At 39.1% G+C, this 25,323-nt stretch overlaps 1 protein-coding gene across 1 annotated transcript; it reads right to left on the reverse strand.

Moving 5' to 3' along the window:
* Nucleotides 1–272: 272 nt before the first annotated feature.
* LOC121628193 (oxysterol-binding protein-related protein 3-like) lies at nt 273–17,935 on the reverse strand. Its single transcript, XM_041967148.1, has 22 exons — nt 17,831–17,935; nt 9,535–9,724; nt 9,047–9,163; nt 8,262–8,315; nt 8,055–8,168; nt 7,758–7,910; nt 7,590–7,680; nt 7,286–7,389; nt 7,117–7,206; nt 6,845–7,004; nt 6,570–6,694; nt 6,358–6,489; nt 5,570–5,657; nt 4,793–5,040; nt 4,218–4,355; nt 3,855–3,918; nt 3,324–3,402; nt 3,001–3,145; nt 2,191–2,335; nt 1,931–2,057; nt 1,320–1,442; nt 273–1,001 (listed from the first exon to the last, which is right to left on the reverse strand). Exons 2-22 carry the CDS (start codon nt 9,595–9,597, stop codon nt 905–907), a joined length of 2,457 nt encoding a protein of 818 aa, XP_041823082.1. The 5' UTR covers nt 9,598–9,724; nt 17,831–17,935; the 3' UTR covers nt 273–904.
* Nucleotides 17,936–25,323: the final 7,388 nt, after the last annotated feature.

Raw genomic sequence — 25,323 nt, forward strand, 5'->3', positions numbered from 1 at the left:
GTTAAATATAATGGTCTAATTATTTATCAAGTCAATGTTTCTGTACCTTTCTTTGCTGTGATTGATGATTAGCTCATTGCACGGACTCCGATGATCGGTCTGAAATGTGGCATGTTGTTCACACCGCACACTAATTCTGCTGATGCTGTGGTTTCTCTTCAATTATTATAAAGGGGGGGGCACTTCCTCATGATTAGAACATGAAAGGTAGTGGACTGTATGTAATTATTTAGAATACTGGAAAAAAAGAAGGTTTGACACAATAATTCTTCCACCCACTGTACAGTTTATTATATTTTTTTAACAGGGAGTATTCTTGTGATTTTCCTCTGTGAAAAACTTTTTCCACAGTCCCATAACAATCATTACTGATTAAAACAAAGCAGCATAATAAAAAAGGCCTTTAAAATCATATTCTTTTAAAATTAGAACATCTGATAAGCCAGACATTTGTCATACATGATCAGGTTAAGACTTTTTTGCACTAGTTCCTGTTCCCTCTCTCTCCAGCGAAGTATGATACAGACATCATTAAGTGTCGGAATAAAAGTGTTTTTGCATAATTGCTGCAACTCATTGAGTGCAGCTCTATAGTAAAAGGCACTTTGGTAAATGCAAAGATACAACAAAACACACTGATATGCATCATTAGTCTACACTGACATGGTATAAATTACAGTTATGAGAATAAAATGTCTGCAGAATCATGACATTAGTAATAAACCTAACAGGAGGAGTTCTTCAGGTTCAGCTTACTCCAGTCCAGAAAGAGGAAGCAGGAGGTTACCATGGGTTACCATGACACAGAGCAATGCATGTTAACCAGGTCAGGACTCTGGTCTAAGTTTAGTTTTATGCTTCCTTCCCGATGATAAATCAGAGTGGAGCTGATTAAAATCAGAGGTCACCACAGCACAGGGAAGTCCATTTTGCTGAAGCCGGGATCTCTGCGTAGCTCCCAGTATGTGTTGTTGCTCACCCACGTGTCATCCTTAGACTTCCTGTCCACATAAAACAATTAGTTTAGATACATTTTCAAAGGTTTTTAAATATTATTAAAATTAAACTGATATATATTTTGGTCTGATGAATCCATTTAAACAACCCAAATTCTATCAATACATCCTCATCTGTCTGACACAAAAAGAAAACAGAGACTTGATAATCGAGAAGGCAGTATGAACCTGAAACAACACGGGGGCTGTTGCAGAGGTGACCTCCGATCATGCGACAGAACAGTAATATGGCAGAAACAAATGGGAACACTGTGTCTGATTGCATACAAAGACACGTTTACAAACAAGCAAAGAGCAGCGTACTTGAAAAAGCGTGGCTGATGCATCATGTTGTTGTCCTGCAGCACTTTCCTCCTCTCCCTCTGTAGTTGCTCTATCCTCTGTTTTTGCTCCTCAGCTCCGTCTACATTCCCCTCCTCCAGCAGCCTGGAAAAAGTATGCAGATTAAGTGAGGACAGGGAACAGCAGGAATTCTTTCTTACTAAAGTGTAAGCACCATTCTTCCAATCTCTTTCCAAATGGGAAAACTGTATAGCCGTCATCCACCCGTCAGGATGTTTAGGTATATACACTGGAGGTTACACAGGAAAGTTCAAAATTACATTACACTTTTATAGTGTACAGTATAAAGTTTCTGTATATTAAACAATACTATTCTTGTCTTTTCATAATTCTGTTGCCATGGTAATACCCATATCTCTTACTTCACACTACATGGGCTAAACCGCTCTTGGCCTCTCCAAAAAATGTGTTTATTTGGGACCAGATGGTTTGATTTGGCAGCTTTGCATCCACTCAGCCTGACTGTAAATTTTAAGAAAATGTTAAAAAAAAAAAAAGGAAAAGAAAGAAAAAACAATAATGGCTTCCTGGCTGTGCTCAGAAAACATGAATGACAGCTTATGAGCAACTACCTCTGGTCCAGCCTGAAGCGTGTGTCTGTCGAGGGCAGCAGTGGTCTCAATGCGGAGTCCAGCTCATTTAATTCCACTGCAAACTGGGTGAAGCCGTAGTACTGCTCTTGTTCCACTGGCATGGGATCTACAGACATGAGCAGGTATAAATAAAACCTCTATAATAACATGTTACTCCGCTTTTAGCTTTAGGTTTCCTGATGGAAAAACAAAGAGAGAGAAAATGTAATAACCAACATTTGCTGGGATTATTCACTCACTTGCTCGCCAGATACATGTGGCAGACGGTGGGTCTCCTTGAAAAACTGATTCGTGCCATTTTCCAAAAATGGAGTGCACCACTTTTCCATTTGAATCTGTAACTACTCCCTCTATTTCATTCACAGTAGAGGTCCACGATCTTGCCTTCAGAGAAAGCAGGAAAACAAATGTTTGTAAAGAACAGAAGGAAAAAACATTAAAAAACACACACATTTCCATACAGTCAGGACTAAAATCATTCAATATCCACTGCATGTGCAATCCATTGCAGTAGGGGAATGCAAACTATGATATATACACTGACTGATTCTTCAGTGCAGCTCTATAGTAAAAGGCACTTTGGTAAATGCATTCTTGAAAATATATATATATATTTTCTAAGCTTGCCTTCATTTTTTTTTTTTTAAATTTCAGTCCTTCTTTTGTCCCCTAGATGGTGCTGTTTGCCTTGACAGGACAGTATTTGAGAGCAAGTTTTAAAAGGCAGTACAGCAAATATCAGCAATCATTTAAAGCTGTGAGAAGAAAAGTACATGTCTGCTCAAAGTATTAGGAAGCCAAACTCAAGCTAAATTTCAACCAACCACACTAACTACAAGACCTTGAAAGAGGTTCATATGACTGTTAGCAACCAGGACAAGAACATGAGATGCTTTTGTATAGTTTGTCTCTACAGTGCAGGACTCTTTTAAAACATCATAATTTCTTGTTGAAGTTGTGTTTTTCTTTCCTCCAAATAATCAGTCATTCACAGCTACAACAGATGCATTCAGTACAAAAATAGAAGTTCCATGTCTGTGTCATCTCACCTTGATGAATGTTACTTTACACTGGCAGACATCACTGTTTATATTTTTTATGGCCATCTCTCCGTAGTGCTCAATCCAGCGTTGGCCACTCAAGATGTTATGGATGCAGGAAGTCACTTTGTTCCATTCATAGTGGTCCCCAAAGCTGAAGAAAGATCACACACACACACACACACACACACATTCCACTTATTGCACCAAGAAGTGCATGTTGTTTTATTCCTTTGAATTGCACATGTGGCCTAAATTGTGAATGATGTAGACACACATGTTGAATATACACACTCACAAACACACCCACACAGAATAAGTCAAGGACCTACGCAGGTAGTGTCACATGTGTGGTTCCCATGGGAACTATTTCCATGGATTTCCCCCAGAATTTATTTTTCCATCGTACATCTAAGAGAGAAAAGAGAAGACAAATCCACAGGTGAGCACATTTAAAAATAGAAACTTCATTATCTTAATTTATGTCTTCAGGCTTATCAATCTAATCCATTTAACCCACAATAGCTTCTTTTTCTGCTGCTTCTTTATCACATTTTCACAGAGGGAAACAAACAAGGCATCGGGCTTCAGTTTTCTTTTATCAGCATTTGCTTCAAAAGCAAAATACTTAGTCTAATCAGATGTAAATCAGGCCATATTCTGCAAGATCATTTCTTATATGAGAATCACAGGGTTAAGTTAGGTTAGGTTATAGCTTCTGCAGAACTGGTTTTAACCTTTAAAGACCCACAGCATGTTGGAAAATCACTTGGAAACAAAGGTGTGGCAGCACTGATGCATTTGTAAAGTGAACCAATGAAAGAGGAAGATACGGGTGGGGGTTGTTCCAAACATATTCTCACCTTGCCAGAAGCTGAAGTTCTTTGAATCTGAGTGACATGCTGACACAGGTGGGTGATGACTGACCTGGAAATTGTAGAGAACAGATGATAAAGGCCTTTATCTAAAGCCTTGCTGTGTTATCAATAATCTGTTGAAGCAAGCAGTCCGAGAGGTAGCATCTGCAACTTTTACTAGCTATAACAAATTAATCTGATTAATGTAAATGAAGCAAGACCACTATATCACAATAAGTGTTAAAAAATAAAACAAAAACAACCACAAAATGTGTTTATCTTTACCATAAATACATAGCTATAATGAGCAAGGAATTTAAATAAACTGTTGTTGCAAAAACCCCCGATTACATTATGTATATGTATTACCTGTTCAGCAATAAATCTGAAGCCCTTATCAGGTCTGTCACACTCGTAAGTTTCTCCCAGGACGGGGTTAAAGGGTTTGCTCCCTGCTCGGTAGTAGCTGGAGGCATAGGCAGTTATTGCAAATGTAGCAACATAAACCTGTGCAGGAAAAAATGAAGAGAAAGGGTGAACATATCCTACTTGTTCACAACACTGACTGAATTTTTCTACTGGACATGTATATCCTCAGTATTGGCATGTGTGCGTGCAGTATGTTATGGTAGCCACATACATGCCTCAGATTGTGTAGGTATTTCTGTACACAATGTTTCTAACAAAATTGACATACATGGAGGTAAAATCTACATATTGTCATATGTGACATGATTTTAGGTGTAAACATATTTAAATTTGTGTTTCTGAGTCTGTTTTAATTTTTAAAAGTACAGGTGAAACAAAACTTTATTACAGTAATTCAACTTAAAAGAGGACACTAAAATATTATATAGTCTCATTATATGCAAAGTGAGATATTTCAAGCATTTGCTTGTTACAATTTTGACGATTATTGTCGAGTTTGTACTAAAACTATTCACCATGCGCTGGTAAGGGTCTTCTGTCTGGTTTGCAGTGTCTAAGAGGTCGCCGTACTCCAGCTCCTCACACAATCTCTGCAGGGTGTTGAGCGGTTCATTGAGCTGCACGGGCATGGCCACCTTGGACAGGTCCTTGCCGATGTTGTTTCTCAGGATGTTCCATAAGCTGACGCTGCTGGCGGGACAGGGGGCCGGCAGCGTGGAGCGTCGGCGAGCCACGGCCACCATGCTTCTGACTGCAGGACATACTGTATGTGGTGAGATGAAGGAGGGGGATTGGATATTTGAATGGGATAAAGTATGTGGAAGAATTAAAATAGGGAAGAGATTGTTTTTGTCAAATTAAAAAAAAAAGTTATAACTGAATAATCGTAACCAGACAAATTCAAACCAATGCTTAAGGTTTATGCAGTGAAAATATAAAACTAATATAATCTGCAGCAGTCACTTAACGATGACTTCAGATTATTTCTCACATGCTGTAAAATGAGACATGGCACCGAGCTTGTAAACATATGTGGAAGTCAACAATGTTTGTGTTCGCACGTGCTGAGCAAGTGAGTAATTTCACTCATTCCTGACATTAATAATTTATTTGATGCTGATGCTTTCTGTAAAATGCACACAGAAGGCTTAGTCACACAAACACACTGAGACAGACAATCCCTGCCTCACTAACAGAATACCAAAAAGGTTTCTTTACTCAGTCTTGTTTTTCCATCCGCTGAAGGGCTTAGCTTGGCTTTACACACACACACACACAACTTGTAACTTTACCGGAGTTGTGTCTCTCGCTGGCTCCGTCGTAGGTGTCCATGGAGACACTGTCGCTGACATCACTGATATACGAGTCATCGTCAGACACCTGCAGACAGAAAATCAGTAAAGGAAGGTCGGTAAGCCTTTAGAATATCAGATTAAATATCAAAAACACACACATATCTGTAAAGTCCCTGCACTGCTACAGAAAAACTGTGTATAGAAGTTTTCATTTAAATGAAGGTGTTTGATTTTTTTTTTTAACTCTGTAAATTAAACTCCTTATTTGACCTTCAATCAATTAGAAAATGTATGAAAAATAATGGAAAATTTCTAGCTGTCAAACATGAAGATTCGCTGCTTTTCTGTCTTTGTGGAATTTAAGAATTATATTCTGTAGTTTTTGATAGATAAGTAAAGTTACCAGAAGACATGGTGGCAATGCAGAAAAATCTTTTTGAAACATATATACATATCTATTTTATCCATCCCAACAGGGAAAGCTGTTTTTTATTAATTTATATTAATAATACTAATATTATAATATTTTGGGGCCCAGGGAGCAGTCGTAGGAGCCTACAGTGATTCACCTCTATTGCTAGTCCAGGGGCTTGAACCTGCGTCCTCCAGTCCACCTCTCTAAAAGACCACGCTCCCCGTGTTAGGGAGTATTTTTCGCTGCTATTATTTGCTGCTGCTCTTAGATATGATACTTTTTTTTTCCAGTCATAATTTTGATGATTTATTAACAGATTCTCACATTAAAGTTTTCACATAGAGAAGAAAGATAATAAGCATTGATTGACCTCATTCTCAGAAGAAGAAGAGGAGAGAAGGTACTCCTGAGCATCAAAGAACTCCGATATGGACTCCGGAATTGATGTTCTGCTCTCATTGGAGACCTGGTGGACCAGTGAATGAGGGGCACCTGCACATTCCTGATTGAACACATCAGTGAAGAGATATCAGAGAGATGATAGATGGTGATACAATGAGTTTTGATTCAGACATTACTCACAGAGGAGTAGCCAGTCTTCAGGCTCATGACCTGGGCTGGCTGGGGGCCCTGCAGGTCAATGGTGTGCCTCAGTTTGTCTCTCTCTGCCACCAGTGAGCTATATGCTGATTTCAATGTAACGTGGACTAGAGGGAACAGAATGCCAGATACAGTAAAGAAGCAGGGAAACATGGAGAAACAGAGTTGTCATGGAAACTATGTTGGTATAAGCATTTTTCTCTGCACAGTAAATGCATGCGCTGAGCAAAACAGCAGACATGCAGGCACAAACTCACTGTTGTTGGCCAGTCGGCAGAAGTCCTCTTGTAGACGTGACACATTTGTAGGCGAGTCTGGAGATTCAAGGCAGGCCTCCTGGGGAGCTGACTCTGTGGTGGAAAGATTGGGATTGGAGGCATGAAGGCGAGGGGACTGGGAGGAGATGCAGCTTGGAACCTGGCAGACAAATGCAGAGGGAAGTGAGCCACTATTTCCCCATTTCCATATTTTTCCTACTTTATATCACCAGCAGCATGCATAAAGAACAGAATAGAAGATGGACATGTACTTGTAATGTGGCTTTGGTTTCTTTGCCATTGTTTTTGGATCGCCATCTCCGTGGCCTCTTATCCTTTTTTGGGATGTCATAAGTAGATGACTGTGGAAACACAAGGCTTTTCTTAATTCTTACAATTCCTCTATGCTTAGACAATGATCCTTTTCATTTCCATGCTTACTTGTAGTGCACTGATGGCCGGAGCAGAGTATGTGCGGTGCATGACCTCCATGCTCTTTAGCAGCAAGTTGAGTTCCATTAGATAAGATTCACATTCCTCCAACTCTGAATGAATAACAGACTATTATTAGATCAAAGTGCAGCTGCATGCAGGCACGATGATGAGGGATAAACAGAACCCAAAATACTGCGGTGACACACTGCAGCATAAGCAGCCGACAAGGTGCAGCAACAAGCAAAACGGCTGACAATTTGTGAGATAAGACAGCTGCAGGAAGTGAATGGAACAGCAGAGAGCAACCCACCTTTGCAGCACTTGTTCATGTCCTCAGAGGAGTGGAGCCAAGAGCTAACCTTAGCCTGGTGGACTGATGCCTGCTTGGTCAGTGTGGCCCTCTGTTTAAGCAAGAAAAAGAGGATGACGCACAGTCTGTTCGGCAACACATTGCTTTTCCCACTTTAAGACAACTTACTTTTCTAAGAGAGTCACTGAGGGAGGGGGAGGATGAGGCATGAGGGTGGAAGAGGAGCTTCTCGTGGGGATATGTGGAAATTTCATTCTGCCGGAAAACACGGTGATGACGCAGCTTTGACACCCACTCCTCAAACAGCTCTGGAGACTTCACCTGGATGCCATAACATCAAAATAGGGGTACTAAGTAGAAGAAGATCTTTGTATAAAACAGGCAGAGGAAATGAAAGGAAATGCTTGTGTTTGCATGGCCCGGGCAACAAAAGAATTCCATCAAACTCAAGACTTAAGGAGTTACCTTTAGGTGATAAATGTTGTCCTCAGTATCCAGGTCAATACACATGGCTTTCTTCTTGATTGACATGACAGAGAGGCCGACATCTATGCAGCCGTGGAGCTTCCCCTTTTGCAACTGCGCGAGAATCATTTATATGCAGTTAGCGTTTAGTTTGTGCATATGTATAGAGGAATAACAAACAGATGGCACTCATGAGTTGACACCTACATCAGTTCCACGCTTTGCATACTTCAAGATGCCTCTATCCAACACAAAGTATCTCTAAGGGGGAAGAAAACAATAATCAATCAACAATTATTCAGAGTTCTTGCTTACATAAAGAGTTCAACTCCAACAAAAACCTGCAAGCAGACGTTGTGCATCTTTATCGACTTTACCCTTGAACTTGCAAGGGTAAAAAAATGAAAAAATGCACAGGAGTCCTTAAAAAATTATAATTATTTTTTTGTTGTTGTTTATTCTACAATGGACTTTGAAACCTTAATGTGTTAAAGGATAAATTTTATAGCAGCAGCAGTTAAGATAGGAGATCAGCAATGGACATAATGGTCACATACAGGCATAACAACAGTTTAACAGCACATTTTACTTTTATAATGAGAGGTGTGTGCCGACATGGCATTCTGACACTTTTGGCTTTTGGTTACTATTAAAGTGGGAGCTTCATTGTGTTGCAAGGCAGAACCTTTCAGGAAAGGAAGCACACACTCATGGGGAGAGGGGTGGGGATGAATCAGAATTAGAGTGAAATTAGCTGGAAATTAAATTAATGGAATGACGGAAATGTGACTATGAACAGGAGAAAATATAGAAATGAGTTGAGGTTAAAAGTATCAGACACAATCCCAGTATTTCTAAAGCTAATTTAATGAAATAATTTAATAATCCAGCATAGGCAATATGTCTATGTTCCTCTGCATTAAATCAATTAAGATCAGAGTGAAGCAGCAGATGTCTCACTACTGATGCCATCTGGCTGCTGAGGTGCTTACCTTATGCCACCCTTTCATGGGCCACTTCCTCCTCTTGAGCAGGAAGCCCTCTTGTCTGTCAGGTTCCTGCATGTTGGCAGGAACCCCCCTGAGCCCCTCCACAATCTCCCAGCTATCCTGAGGGGGAGACACAGAAGCAACATAGCATCAGAAAGACAAGGCAAGTGAAATATTCGCTCTCTTTTAAACAACAGAGGTAAGCAGGCACATACAGATGCAATCAAAAACAAAAATTTAAGTAAGCTTTCAGAGACCTGCCATTCTTGGAACACATAAATTTTTGCTACGCTTAATAATATTTTCTCTCAGAGACCAATTTTTAATGTTTATTAGTTAAAAAGTAACAAATAGACACACTTGCGCTGCAGTTAAGCTCCAGCTACTTCACAGCTTCAAAGAATCCAATGGTGCATTTACATTAAACACATCAGGGGTCAGCGGATATTGTGAAAATAACAACAGCGGCTACAAGCACCCCTCATACGCACCTGGTTGCTGTCATGTTTAGAGGAGCCGCTGCTGTCACTGTGAGTGGGCGACGGTGATGTCATCGTATTGCGACTTTACTGGTCTCTGCCAAACGTTGTCTTGTTTCTCTGGAAACTGCAGCAGGCGAGATCACAGCGGGGGCGCCAGGAGCATCACCCTGACCTTTGAAGGCCACGCCAACAGTCAGCACTGCCGAGAAAGGTTGCAGCAAAGTGATGTCAGAGCAGCACAAAGGTTATGCTTATTTCAAAGAGAATAGTAGCAGCACAGAGCGCCTGCAAACAGGACCAACAGAGGTATCGTTTACTCACTGTGTGCATGAGTAACTGTAAAATCCCCAGAGTCTAAAGTAGCTGAGTTTTAAGGACGCTAGACAGAAATATCCAGACTACAATCATAATCATAAGACATCTCACACAAACACATGTGTAGGTCTGCATTTAAATGTGTGGCTTTTGTGGATTGTTTTGATAAATGCAAACTAAATACATGAACTAAATACATGCAAAAGCTCAGACAAATGCTTCAAAGTCAGTGTTTATGGCCGTGGCGGTACCGTGCAAGAGCAACGATCAAAGGCAGTGTGCCTTTGATCGTTGCTCTTGTATGATGATGGAAGCATGTGAGCATCAGGGATACAGCAAAAGCAATCCATTTGGAATCACCATATCATAATACAATCAAACCTAATGAAAAATACCAATTAAACCTTACTGCAGAGGCTGCTCCTCCAGCACTGGTAAAGTCAAACTGCCATCATTCATTGCAAATATCACATGAGCTGAAAGGATTAGGGGTTCATAAAGAAGTCCAGGAAGGTAGAGGTGTTTTGTAATAACATGTTCCTTATCTTCCAGTCAAATACCTCTGCCAAGGCCTTCTTACAGAGGCCAATTTTTTCCCCCTTTGATTTTTTTTTTTTTTTATCATTTTTGAAGTAGACACAGCTTCAATAAATAAATAATTGATTAGCTTGTGGGATTTCTTCAGGCTTATATTTCAAATAGAAAATGTCAAATGCTTACTAGCTCACAACTCTCGCTTATCAGCTAACGTTGCAAAATTAAATCATTTTTAAATGTATTTATATTTTTTATCAATTATTTGAGGGAAAACAATTAGAAAAAGCATTATAAAAAGCTAAATTAATGAAACAGAGTGCTAGATGTCAGCTGATCTTGATCTATTGTATCGCATGTCGAGAGCTGTATAATGAACCCACTTCGGGTCATTCTGGCATCGACCCATGGATTCAGTGAAGCGATGTCCAAAACGTTTTAAAAACACCACAACAGGCCATCTTCTAGTTGTAGCTCGAGATTAATACTGCCTCAGCATTTCAAGAATGTCTAAACTAGATCCTAATGTTGTAAGAGGAGCTAATTATTTCTCCCCCATCTGAGTCTTCCTCGTTCCTTTGTTGAAGCATAGCTAAAGCTTATAATGCATTCATTCCTGTGCTTCTACTCCGTTTTCTTATTATGTTTTCAGCTGCGTTAGTTTGTCTGTCTGACTGTTAGCAACGTAGCTCAAAAAGTTATGGATGGCTCTTCATTAAATATTCAGGAAATGTCAGAAATAGAATAACAGAACAAGTGACTGTATTTTGGGGTATTCTGGATCTGGTGATCCAGAAGGTTCAAAATATATAGCCCCAAAAGGCTGTTGGGCCTTTTGGGGTTTTTCCTCAGGTGAGGGATCCTATGGCTTGGTGGACGTGTGTGTTCTCCGAATCCTTCTTTTATTCCAACACTGCTTACAGGTACAGTTTGCATTCATTCCACTTTTTTCAGCAAAGTTCTTTTGCCCCCTCAGTTTTTTATCTAAAGTAACATTTTACTTTAAGAATTTTGAATCTCTTTTTTAATGTGCTGATCGAATGCTGTGAATTCAAAACATGAAAACCACAGGACTAAGCTTGTTTTTGCTCTTTATTCTACAATGGACTTTGAAACCCTGATGCAAGAGTCCTGAATGAGCATTATGATTATATGATCCCACCTTCCATATGATCACATAACCCAACATGTCAGTGATTCCAACCTACAGTATTAACAACTTGGATTTTATTTTGGGTTAGATTAGACAAAAAAAAAAAAAAAAAAACTTCATTGTACATTCACAAGTAGGGGAAATAAATTTCTCTTTGACAAAATTACGATAAATACAACAATACAATACATTTAAACTCATAAAGTAAAACTTTTCCTGACCAACTGACCACATGGGACAATTTGATTTTGTGTTTGATGAAGAAGAAGCCGTACCGGATGAAATACTGAAGGTAAGAATGATTTCTTGTTCTACGGAGTTGGCACAAAAGTCCTTTGGAAGTTTCTCCCATGACCCCGTCCTGAGATCCTGACCACTTTGGATGAGACTTTTACTGTGCATCTCTGTCTTAGCATGATGCTGCCTCCACCATGCTTAACATTTGGGATAGTTTTAATGAGATAGTCCTCAAAGCCTGGTTGTTTGAAACACAAATTTGGTAACTGCAGCCAAATAGGTTCAATTTACATATCTTTAATCAAATCAGACCATTTTCTTGTCATGATCTGAGAGTCATCCGAATGCCAAATGCAGGCTGTCATTTGCTGCTTAATGAGGCGTGGCTTCTGGCTTGCCTCTCCACCACATGAAAGTGACAGGTAGTGTTGCACTGATGGTTATCCATCTGTAAGGTTCTCCCATCACAACAAAAGGTACCCCTGATATAATTCAGAGAGATCACTAGCTTGTATGCTTCCTAGGTCGATACTTGGAGACAATCTTTTTTGACATACAGAAAGTTTTCTCAACCTTAGTGCTTGATTATCATTCTGATACTCACCACCCACTGTGAGATCGTATACTGGTCACTGAATTAAACCCAGCGAATTAGTGGTAGAAGTATTTCAAGGACAACAAAACAGAAGTAGGGCGCACCAGAGTTTAAATGCAAAAGAAGAAAAGTTCTAAATATTTATGTAAATGTGATATTTTAATCTTTTTTTTGTGGAGCTCATGGAAGGCTCTTCTAAATAATTACTAAAATGCACTGTGCAGCATATTTATGATTGTATGTAAAGAGCAGGATTCAGGAAACGTGGCACTCATGCTGTGATGTAACATTCATTCGTCTCCTTGCCAGAAAAAAACATGCAGCAACCTGAATGAGCATGTAATGGCCCTATTTTATTGTCAACTGACACTGTCTGAGGTATGCGTTTCTAGTTAAATGTACCACACGTGAGAAAAGCACATCCCTGTCCAGTGAAAATGTTTGTGGGCTTTGTGTGTGCTTACATGCATGCAACTTTTTTTTTTTTAAACTTCAAGACTTTTATGCTGTTAGCCACATTATCTGGAAGCACTCTGGGGGTTTAGATGAGTGTGTGAGTGCTAGTGTGTGTATTCTAAAGTTCCCCAAGGCCTCTCTTACAGTCTGTTCCATGCTCAGGACATGAGTCATCAACAGGAAAGAATGTGCTCCGCGCTTCGATACCTCCGAAACACCACAACAGCAGGCTAGCTACAGTCAACACTCAGCTAAAAGCAGACTGGAGTACAAGGACGGCCCACTTACTTCACAGCTCGGGAGCATGGGCTAAAAGAACAGAAAACATGTTTGAGTAGGTTTGAAATGATAGACTTGAATAGCTTGATTTAGCTCATCAAGCTTTTCTGTTAGCCCCTTTTCAGGCTGTGACTTGCCTGATATCTTACAACTGCAACTAAATGTTTTCAGTCAGTGCACAAAATAAGTTAGGATGGAAACTTATGTTAATTTCTTCTTTCCTCATTCTTCCCCCGACTCTGATACAGCTCACCAAAGTTTGCAAAAACACACTTCCTTTGAGCAAAACCTCAAAATTGTTTATATGCATCAGTGCAGAGATTTTCATTGAAGACTCACTTCCTCTCCTTGCTAACCTAAAAGACTGAGTAAAACCCATACTATAAGGACTACACACACCTATCTGCCATACAGTAGATAAGCTGGGACCCAAGTCCCTGAACACACCACTGTGTGTCCTAGTTATAGTAAAGTACTTCCACTGATTACTGACGGGACTGTACACTGCCAAGCTTTCTGCAGAGTAACACTAGAAGGGCTTGTGCTTTCTGCCTTTAGCATTACATAACATGAGTCAATCATTAATGGCACAGCATTGTGTAAACGATCTGTTAAGATGCCACAGAATCTCAAGGACAAAATTAGGAGCTGATTGGACTTAAGTATAGACTCTGTTTTGTTTCCTTAAATGTCAAATTAGTAATATCAGTTGACAGGAGGAAGAGACAGATAAATGGTGTTGTGTTTGTAGTAGACCACAGCGTAACAGCGTGTAGTTCAACAACTAACCCATAGTACACCGTGAGCATGAGTACAACTTGATATGCAACTTCTCTTTCTTCCCTTGCACTGAACAAAAAGTACCTCAGAGGCCCTGCACCTTTTCCGCTAAACTTTTCTTTGATTTTGAACTTAAAACCAAGTGTAAGTGGGGCAGAGACATTCACAGGTTTCAGAGACAAAATAGAAATCTCTTTAAGTAACCTGCAACTGTTGTTGCTAGCAATTTGTAAATGACAATTAAGAGGTCACAGGAAATCAATATTCTGTTGTGCAAAGTCTACAAATTAAACTAGGAAACTATCGTTTCATGATCCACATAATTTTTCTGAGTAAAGCATGACTACAACAGGCACCACATACTTATTATCCAAGAACCCTGTGATCTTCACAGAGCAAATCTGAGCCTTGTTGTTAACCATCCCTCAAGCATTAGCCTGAGGGATGGTCAGGCTGGAGGTTCCAGTCCTGGCATGAGAAAAAAAATAAAAACAAAACACACTGACATTGACATAGCGGCCACTCTATAAACACACATTCTTGCAACATCAGGACTGCCATTAACCCAACAGTCCACATAGTTGTAGCATCCTCCCCATTACTGGCTTATTGGAATTGCAAAAAGGTCCTAACAGATTACCGGATTACTGTTTTAAAGCTGTGGATGATCCACTGATTATCAGAAAGCAGTATAAGACACTTTAAACTGACTCACATCTGGCAACATCTATTTATATTTCAAAACAAAAATGTTGTAGCAAAAAAAAAAAAAAGTAGCAGTATTAGTGACAGCATATGGTTGATGGCAGCAGCACTTATTTTATCTGAACTCTGACTGTGAGTCGGAGAGTAAAGCAGATGGGACTGACTTGTTTAAAGTTATTTTAGAGCCATTTTCTCACCTGACAGGAAGACAGCATTTGTGCTCGGTGTAAGCAGCCAGTGAAAACCTGATGTGACTATTAGCAAGTGATCAAAGAGATAAAAACAGCACCAATATGCCACGTAGCACTCAGTTATTTTTGTTCACACTCATAGACAGACAGAAAGAAAAAGAGAGAAACAGCATAGCCTCAGATTCCTGACCAATGTATTTTTGAAAAAGCTGCATCACAAAGGCCATCACTTGGCCTCATTCCTGCTGAGACAAGGTACACTTTGTGTTACTGCTCAATCACAGGTTGCTATGGATACAAAAAACCGAACATTATATACAATTTGATTGTTGTTTATGAATAAATTGGAGGCATTAATTGGAGGTATTAAACATGGGATTATTAATTTCACAGGAGTTTCTGCACTGACCAGCTGGCTTGAAAGGAAGTAGGGCACAACATCCCATAACCTCATGCAAGCACAGGCGGGCTATTCTTGACTTGGCATACTAGTTAAGAAGGAGTGCTCTGTATTTCCCAGCTTTTCAGTGGGAGTTGTATAAAAGGAGAAGGTGACACAGAGATAACTCAGTGAGTCACGTCGGCCACGCTGGATGTTTACACCCGAAAATGCAGCAGCAGGAAAAAACTGTCTTAGCTGGGCAGCGATTGGGTGATTGACAGACCCCCTGTGAAACAGTGACTTTGGCTTAAAATAATGAGAGTGCTGGGAGAATAGCTTGGAACAGCACCACATGGGGAAAAGAATGTATCTCTTGCTCAAAGGCACTTTAGAAGGGTAGATGCAGGCTAACAAATTTGTCTGACCCATCTTTATTTTCTTTTTTTTCTTCTTCTTCTTTTTTTTACAATAAATGGTGTGCAACTGGTTTCAAAGTGCAAAACACAATAGAGCACTGGGACTACTCATCGGAAGTGGAGATTCTGAAGTGATTTTAGTGGGGGAATCAAAACTGACTCATCATAACAGCATTGTATTTATATAATATTCTTCTACCCATCCAGCCACTCAATGCCAAGTCAGTGATCTAATGTGCCACAATATTTTTTATGACTGCAGTTTTTATGCTGAGTTTTGGTCAAACTAACTAACTAGAAATCACCTAATTATTAGACTCAGAAAAGCACCATATACATAATACCTAGAAGTCAGATCTTTTTCTCCATCAGTAAATGAACCTTTTGGACAGTAAGAGTTATGGACATCTCCTGGCAAACCATTAATGTTAAAGTAACTGAAATGGCTCTACATTTATGCGTGACAACCTGAAGGTTTTTTTATTTTATGTTTCTGTTTTCATAATCTGGCATATTAATTTTTATAAATACAACACTTTTAGTTCAAGACATTTTCAGGTTCAGTAAATGTTTGTCCTTTTCTCTGGTGTCCTTTTATAGTTCATGGGGACCAATGTTTTCTTCTTTTTTTTTTGTTTCTTTTAGAGTTGATTGTCCAGTTAAAGTAAAAAAAAAAAATAATAATAATAATAATGCATATAAACAGCCAGGAAAATTACAATCATTGCATCTCTGAATCAGTCTTTCAGCCACAACTTAAGGTGACATAAAACCTGTTTTTAGTTCAGTTATTCACTTCCGTTCTCTACAATACCTCCATCAGATGAATTGGTTTGTTTTTGGAGTACATCTTCCTTTTTTCTGGGTTTTCCTTTACTCATTCCTGTGTGCCTGCTGAGACTGCATGTTAATCACTGGTGACACACAACATTTACTGGTAAAAAAAAAAAAAACTAAAAACAATCTGTGCTTACAAGAACCTGAATGCTTATAGTTTTCTAGTTTAAAAAAAAAAGGGGGGGGGGGGTTTAAAACATAACATGAAGTTAATTTCCATGCCGTGACATTGCATTTCTATATATTTAACATATTTGAAATTGTCAGACTGAAATGACACAAAAACAAAGGTGCTTCTGAACAAAGGCCTAAAAATAAGACAATCAGTGCTTTTCCACATTACATTAAGCATTTTTCAGTTTGATTAGAAAAATAAATTAGCTTTGATAGAATTAGCCAGCTGCTGTATGTAGAAAATGTCCCCACTGTCATTGTCTGGAAAGTGGATATCATTGCTGTCACAGTCTTCCACTTCCATGAAGCAGACCTACTCTCTGACTTTAAATTTGTTCACACACTCACACACAAAAAAAAAAACTGCATGGCAGCAGTTTTGTTTGTTTAGTTTGACTGCTGGGATGGTAGTGTGCACCAACAGGCTCTCAGTGAAATTCACAGTGATAGTGATGCCATCACTGCTCATGCATAAAATTGATCTTGTCTGGGCCAGGAGGCCCTGAGGCCCAATATCGATTTACAGTACAAATGGCAGCAAAGTCACTATAGAACCACAAAAGCAACAAGGAAGGGATTATTTTGTAATTAATGTCAGCACTGGTTAATTGTCTGCTAATTGAAGATTCAATCAGCTAATAATTTCCTTTGTAGCCTTCAGGAAGCAAACTGTACTCAACTTGTAAAGCAGAGCGGAAGTGGGCTGTTACTACAGCTGGACAGCTGTTCAATCAGATTTGACTCGTGAGATCCCATCTCTTGTACAATCTTAGGTTTTACATAAACAAGCTGATTAAAAATAACTGATCAAGCTGAAGATGATGTCAGTAACAACAGCTAACGTGGATCATTTATATAAAATATTCATTAATAAACCCAAACTCCACAGGGAGTCACCACAGGTGGCCCCGTTCAGACAGTTCCTGTTGCCAACAGCCAGCACAGCAAGTCAAACTTGTCAGCGTTAACAAAATAACCAATCCATTCAAATTCTGAAACACGCAGCCTCGATACAACTTAAACTCTATTCTTCGCATGTTGCTATAAGCAGACTCTCACACACAAGCTGGGCACCAAGCATTAAGAGTCCATTAATAATTCTATCGAAAGCGATGTTTCAGTTAAACGGTCTGCTACAGACATCACAACGCTGTCAACTCTGCCGTTTCATTCAAACGAAAACGACCACGAACAACACAGAGACCCACTTTCACACGAGTTATTAGTATTTATAAGAAAAGATAAGCTTACGGTTCTGTGACGGGAAGCTACAGCATCTTATTCTGGAACCAGAGCCCCACAGCACCTGGATTTGGACTGCTCTGCTCCTCGTTTCCAAGCCAGAGTAGAACGTTGTGGATGGGAGGGGCTTGATTGAAAAGCAGGTGTGAGTGACATCCGTCTAAGCCAATTAGAATACAGCATGACTGAGTAGGGCGGGGAAATTAAGGCGGGGTGAGTGCATTCTTTTGACTGACCATAAACTGACGTAGACAAAAAAGTGAATAGGGAAATCAATCAAGGTGAGAGTTAGGCAGTGGAGTGTCAGGTTAATTCCTGATAACTGACGCAAAGGTGATGTGCAGAGACGCACGCTAAGCTATTATAGCTTTCTGTTTACACAATGAGCCACTCAACTTCAAAGATAAGACAATTACTAGCATGTTTTGCATTCCCTTTTTTCATCCTTCTCTGTATTGTTAGTTTTATTATTAGTATTATTGTTTATTGCTATCAAAAGCAGAATTATCAACTTTTAAACATTAGATGAAGACCTACTAAACCACAATATGTCCACAGAAAATAAGGTCCTGAAAACTCATCCTTGGCTACTCACTATGATTTCATTGTGCCCAAGTGATATAGCTTACTTACATGATATACAAACTTTAAACATTTACATAAAATAGTCACAACAGTCCTTGATTATAAGATAAAAACAGGAAATGTCTGCTTGTTTATCATTTCTCTGTCAGCATACTCAACCTAGAACATTATATTTTTAATGTGATCAATTCTGCACAGTACAAACATTTGAAAAACAAACGATAGAAAAGCTTGTAATAGATATACAGCATGTTTTCATTATAAGCCTGGTGTTGTTGCTTAATGACATAGCTGATAGTCCTGGGACAGATTGTTTGGTGATTTTCCTCAGACATTTTGGTTGCAAAAGATGGCTGCTGACTGTATACTTACACGATGAGTAAGTGAGAGAAGTTGTGTGATTGCACCCAGACAGAATGAACAAGTGGGCGAACAAATGAGCATGTGTTTGTGTCTCTGCTTAATCCGCCATGATTTCTCTGAAAAGCTCTGCTCCTCTGCTGTCCTTGTGGCTTCGTGCACCACCCTCATGCTGTGGATTTGTTTAACCAACAAAACAAATTCCCTCCTTTGCATGGGCATGAGACTGACTTCCTGCCTGGGTTTATTTCTATGGCAACAGAAGGAAGGAAAAAAATAAAAAAAAAAACAGAACAAAAGGGATGGAGAGAGGGGGGTCTGAAAAGGAGAGCAAGAGCTGGGTGTGTCCAGTAACTTGGAACCAACAAAACTAATTATTTGGTGTAAAAAAAAAAAAAAGAGGGAGTGTAGGCCTACATCACGACTGGAACTAAGAGAGAGAAGAAAAATTGCTTTGCATGTTACAATGTACTGTAGCTCTTAAAGTAGAACAGAAAGAAAAGAGGTTGCTACCTCTGTTTGTATCACATGTTTTTCATTGTTAAACTTTGACAGATTCCTGTGAAGCCTACTCACCTGAGGAGTGTTGTAGCCACAAGGGACACACCCTTGTCTCACTTACAGCTGAGACTTTGTGAACTATGTCTGTCTGCAAACAGGGATGCATTTGATTCAAAAGAAATTGCTCAAGATTTTTAATAATTGTGACTCTCAAAGAAGATTTAATTATATGAGCCTAGTAAGGCATGATAAGGAAGAAATACAGGGAAAGTCATGAACAAGATAGTAAAACAAAAGCTGAAGTATGAAACCTGAAGTTATTAATATCACTCTTCACCTCTCTGTCACTTGCAATATACAGAGAGAAGAGAGACGTGCACATACTGTACTGGTAGAATGTGTATTACAGTGTCATCTGTAGGTTAGCTTTGGTTACTGCACACAGAGTAGCTTCTGTTCAAAGGGGGAACTGTACCACTGGGAGAGCCTCATGTTATTTACACTTCATACAGAGGGCTGCCATTTATGTGGATATAGTATGAGTAGTGTGTAGATGTATTTTGAAGTATAAGAGGGAAGTCATGATAGGAGGCAACACCCTTCCAACCATAGGACCTTAGTGGTTTGCAGCTAAACGTGATCCTTGATTTTGGACTGGATCAGTGTACTCTGTTTTAAATTTGAATAAAAATAGGATGCACTGCTTTGCAAATCATGTTACTGAGATGTAATCTAAGATAGACAACATGTTAAAAGTTGTGACTCAAAACATGCTTATGTGGAATTTGATTCCAGCAACTGTTTTATGTACTTACCAAGAAAAAAGCAGGAGAAAAATATTTCTCTGCATTTTTTCTTTCCCTTTGGACAATAATAATAACAATCAATGTTTTCTATCAAACGGTTGAGATTAAGATCGCAATGCTGAGAAACCACACTTTTCCTTCTGGGACACCACCCAGTTTTGTGGGTGTTTGCTTTACCTGCTGTCTCACACATCTGCAAGCAGATATAAACAGACCAACTGCTTTGAACACGCACCATGATTGACTAGGAAAAAGAAACCCAAGATATTGTTATTAAAGGAAGAGAGGGGAAGAAAAGTGAAAGAGACATAGCATGAGATGAGACAAGAGTCAACACAGGGCTGACTTTTACTTTCTGGAGAGAGTTCAGAGTACAGGACAGATGCAAGATGGATGCTGAATTAGCCGTCATCACTGAGAAAATCTGCCAAAGTTCTGGATCTTTAAAGGTGTTTCTAAGTTTATGCAGTATTACTTTTACAGAGCTGTATGTGATATTAATGCAGCAATACCTGAGAGTCCAAAATTCACAGCTGGTCTGTCATGGATTTGGGTTTTGTTCCCTACATAAAGAGATATATCTGGACTCTGAATCTGAAGGATATTTAATATTATCAAGATGCACAAATTGTCATATTCTTGACAATATTACTTAACTGTTAAACAATTTCCTCACAAAGTTTATCAGAGTGGTGAACCCAATCCTCTCTTGTATTCTTTTATAACAGTTATCTTCCTGCTGATAACTGAATTTGTGGTAAAGTGATTTATAGATAATTTAACACAAACCTTCATTTTTTTTTAAAGAAATTGCTAGTATCAAATTTAAAACAAGCATGCAATATTTAAAAAAGTTAATAACCAAAGAAAGAAAAATGACATTTTTTTTAGATCATTAAAGATTACTGGGGATTGTTTTCATAGCTAAAACCAATGCATAACATATTTTAATTACAAGAATTTAATTCCATAGAAATATGGTTTCAAATGTGTTAAAATGGATTCTATTGGAAATGTGGAAATGCAGTCCAGTGTAATGTTTGCCTTGTTACCATCTTAGCTTCCCATTTAGCCATTTTCTATCTTATCCCAAATGCAAACTACAACTGAAGGTGATGTATGTTGATTTGTAGGATCACATACCAATGCACTGAAAGCATTTCTTTTTTTATTTGATGTAAAGGATTAGCATATGGAATCTTTGTGGACTTTATTTATCTGCATGGACTTTTAAAAGAACATTAATGGATGTATCAAATTCAGTGTTCAGTAACCAATGTGCTCAGGTCACTAAGGAAAACTCAGAGGGAATCACCATCTTTATACTCACCTCCAGGGGTCTTTTATGTATACCAGAATTCAGGGCATATTTCAGTAGAGAAGAAGTGCAAACCAAAGAGCAACTATAAAATGTTTTTACTAAGAAGTCATCACTTCACCTACTTATCCAGTCTTACTTCCTCTCAGGAAGAAAGGAGCAAAACTAAAGTTTCTGCATTTGAATGTCTGCAGGGGGCGATGTTGGACACCAGTGTGGCAGCATGGGGACTCAGACAGCTGCAGATCAGATGTCTCTGCCTAAATCACTGACTGACGACTTTGTTTTAATGACTCATAAAGGCCCCACTTTTCTTCTCTCTTGTTTGTGACTTGCAATGGATTTTGTCAGATGGAGCAAATACTGTTCCAGAGATCATGCCCATATGCCTGTATCCATTATTTCTTTAATCTTTTTGTGTGCACATGGACTTCTTGCGCTGTTTTCAGGGTGTTTGATTTCTTGAGTGTTATCTTATGTGCAGCTCAGTGAGCTTAACATCTCAAGGCATTATGCTGCGTTAGCGTCATTATGTGATTGCGGCAGATTATGGGTGTGCAGACAGGTTCTATCAGACTTGTTAGATCAAAGGACTTGCCCCTCAATACATACACAAACAATCTATCCTTTACACTACCCTCCTTATTCCTCTATCTCCCCCACCACTCTCTCCAGACCTTCAACAGGGTAATAGCATGCTCTGTAATTTTTTCCAGATGTTGAGAGTACCTCCCTTCCTCCCTTTTCCTGCTCTGTTCCCTCCATTCTTAGAGCTCCCAGACTTGACTAAGACCATAAAGGCTCTCCCAGCCCTTCTTCCTTTCCATTCCCGTGTTACCCCTCCCCGGCTCGTTCAACACACTGGCCTCAATAACGAAAGGAGGCCCCGAGAGGTCAGGCAGCAAAGGGTGGAGCTCGCCCAAAGCAGAGAAGCATGCCATGAAACATGGTTCTCAATTGTTAGTGCATTCAGCATTGATGGTGCAGCTGCTCGTGACTTTCTTTATTGCATTGGATTTGATAAGTTTGTTATTATGTGTCTTTTGTCGTGTCTGTCCTTGTTAGCCTTGTCTTTTCTTCTGCCTTTGATGGGAACCAGCTGGAGCTAAACAGGGGAGCACTGAGAATGTGGATGGCTGCAGGCATGGGGCCCAGGTGTTGCTCTTATTCTTCCTCCAACATTTATCCATTTCTGGCACATGTAAAACATGTCCTCATCGTCACATGCTTCACTCAAAGGAAAGTCTCTTTCACCATCTCTCTCTGATTGCAGAAACACACTCATATATCCCCTCACAAACAGTTAAACGCACACAATGTTAATGCATCGGAGCGTGGAATAGATCTATGATCCGCAGCTCAAGCTAAGGCAGTTAATGATCACAGCAGCTGTTACTCATGTAAACATTCCTCTCACACACAGTAAAACACACACTCAAAATCCCACTTTCTCATCCCCTTTCCCCCTGTAAAAGTACCTACAGAATACAATAAGTAAAAGTAAATGAACAAACATGTACTTGTCATCTGTTCTTGTGGTAATAATTCTGTAAAACTACACATTCACTCAGGGAGTCCCACATGTTTTCTGACCTTGCTACAGAGGAGGAGTCTGTTACTTTCAACTGTTTTCTATTGATGTAAAGTACATCCAGTGCTGCCCACCCTACACACTGATTACTAAGACAGGCTTTAGATATGAATCAAGTCATGTCTCTGATCTAAGATCTGCAAGAAATCTTAGATACTAAGATCACTGTATTTAGACATAATAAAATGTATGTTTTTACATGTTTATGTCTTTATATGAGACTCAACATCACTTGTAATGTGAATCCTGCTTTATTGGGCAAACTATTATTTAGGATTTGTGTGTAATATATAGATAACTTTGAGGGTATCAGCCTCTGTCATCAGAGCTTTAATATATCTATATTACAGTGCTGTGTATATAGAGTGGCACCCCAGGGTGCAATTTCTGTTACTTTAAATAGCTAAGTGAATGGAGGGTGACCTGGATTCCTGAAAGCTTGAAGATGATGTATTTGTTCAAAATTTTATGTACTTCCTTTGTTTGTAGAATATATTTTCCAAATTAAAAAAGAAGTGACCCCAAAGCTAGATTTATGCACCCTTCGTGGCCAGTTCTACATCTGTTTATTAAGTAATATATTGGATTTCTGCCTCCAGGCTTTTTGTACGCAGCTAGGAGTCTTTTAGTTCTTGTTTGGGAGGATTTACACTCACTCTTCCTGTGAAATATTTCTTGTTCTTTTGATTATTAGGTGGCTTTGCAGATTTCTTTTTAATGTCAGTGGGCTATTATGTTCATGTTAAAGCTTTTAGCTTTAGTCTACTCAAGTAACCTATGGTGGATTTTGAGGTATTGCTTGTATTCATGTGACATCACATCTGATGAAACTTTGTATCTTTCATCACAGCCAATCACAGTTTGTTTTCACCAAACACGTGTAGCAACCATGCTAGTAAAACACCAAAATGCATACTTACACAGAAGCAAAAGCAATATGTTTCCATCTTTTGCCATGCTTTCATTTGCTTGGCACAGTAAAAGCTCCTTGGAAGCACCAGACCGTTTGAGATATCAGAAACTGAACTGATGGGTTTTTCTCTAAATCAAAACTTTATTTGAGGATCTATGCTGTTACTGTAAAGCTGTAGACTTGAGGACCCAAATGCAGGAAGATGAGGCAAGAGGCAGACAGGTGCAGGTAAAAAGGTTTTAAAAAGGAATAACTAGTAAAAAACTCTGGTGGCAAAACATGGACAATAGCACTAAAAGACATGGAAAAGCATAAGTCAGAAAACAATGAACTGGCAAGGGAGGAACTGAAACCAATGGCTTAAATACACTGAGGAACTAAAGGTGAATAAACAAATCAGACCAGGTGAACCAATGAGCAGAAACCAAAAAACACGGAATATGACCCTAAATACAAGAAACCAAGATCAAACCAAAAACCAAAACCAGAACATCACACAGGAATCTTGTATCAAAAGATTTAAGATTTTTGTTGGATTTTTAACTGTTTGATGATCAGATTATCTTCAGCTCACTTAAAATTTGTGTGTCCAAACTTTTCTAAATTATATGTCAAAAGATGGTAAAATGTATCTGTGGTTTCACGAAACATGAAATTAATTACTTAGCTGCAACAGTCTATACCAGGGATGCCCAGCTCTGGTCCTGGAGGGCCACAATCCTGCAGGTTTTTTATTTGTCCCTGCTCCAAAACCACCTGACTTAAATTGATGAGTCATTTTGCAAAACTTAATAGGCTGTTGGATCTATTTCGTTTGAGTCAGGTGTATTGAAGCAGGAAACATTGGAAAATCTGCAGGACAGAGGCCTTTGAGGACCAACTTTGGGCACCCCTGGTCTATACCATCCACACAGACCTCAGTGGGCATTAAATACTTCCCAAAGACCATATTTGTTGGACACACTGAAAGGAAAGGTTCCTAAATTTCTCTATTTAAGTGCCACCTCCTTGTATTACTGTCTCTCAGCGGCGGTTTAACAAAGAAACGCTCTCCAAGGAGCACTTTTGAGAAAATCTTGTTATAATCCTCACCCATTTTAACATTAACTGTTCTCTGATAGTTTTAGCTCTAGCAGGACATTTACTGTTGTTGACAAAATAATATTAACTCACTTCTATGGACTTGTTACAAAGCTGTTCACTGTATCCTCCTGTTAACACTTGCAAATAAAGTATACCAGTTTTAATTACTGATACCCTGACTCTCCTGTTTTGAGGTTCAACACTAAAACAAACTTTTTCATTGTTAATTTTAAACATTAATTCAGAATAATGCCTCTAGGCTTCTCTGGGAGATAAATTATCCAGGAAAAAAATACCATAAACAATATTATTGTCCTTGTAAGACAATTTAATTGCATTTAGGTA

Source organism: Melanotaenia boesemani, chromosome 17 (assembly GCF_017639745.1).
Source record: "Melanotaenia boesemani isolate fMelBoe1 chromosome 17, fMelBoe1.pri, whole genome shotgun sequence".
In the NCBI taxonomy this organism is placed as follows: domain Eukaryota; kingdom Metazoa; phylum Chordata; class Actinopteri; order Atheriniformes; family Melanotaeniidae; genus Melanotaenia; species Melanotaenia boesemani.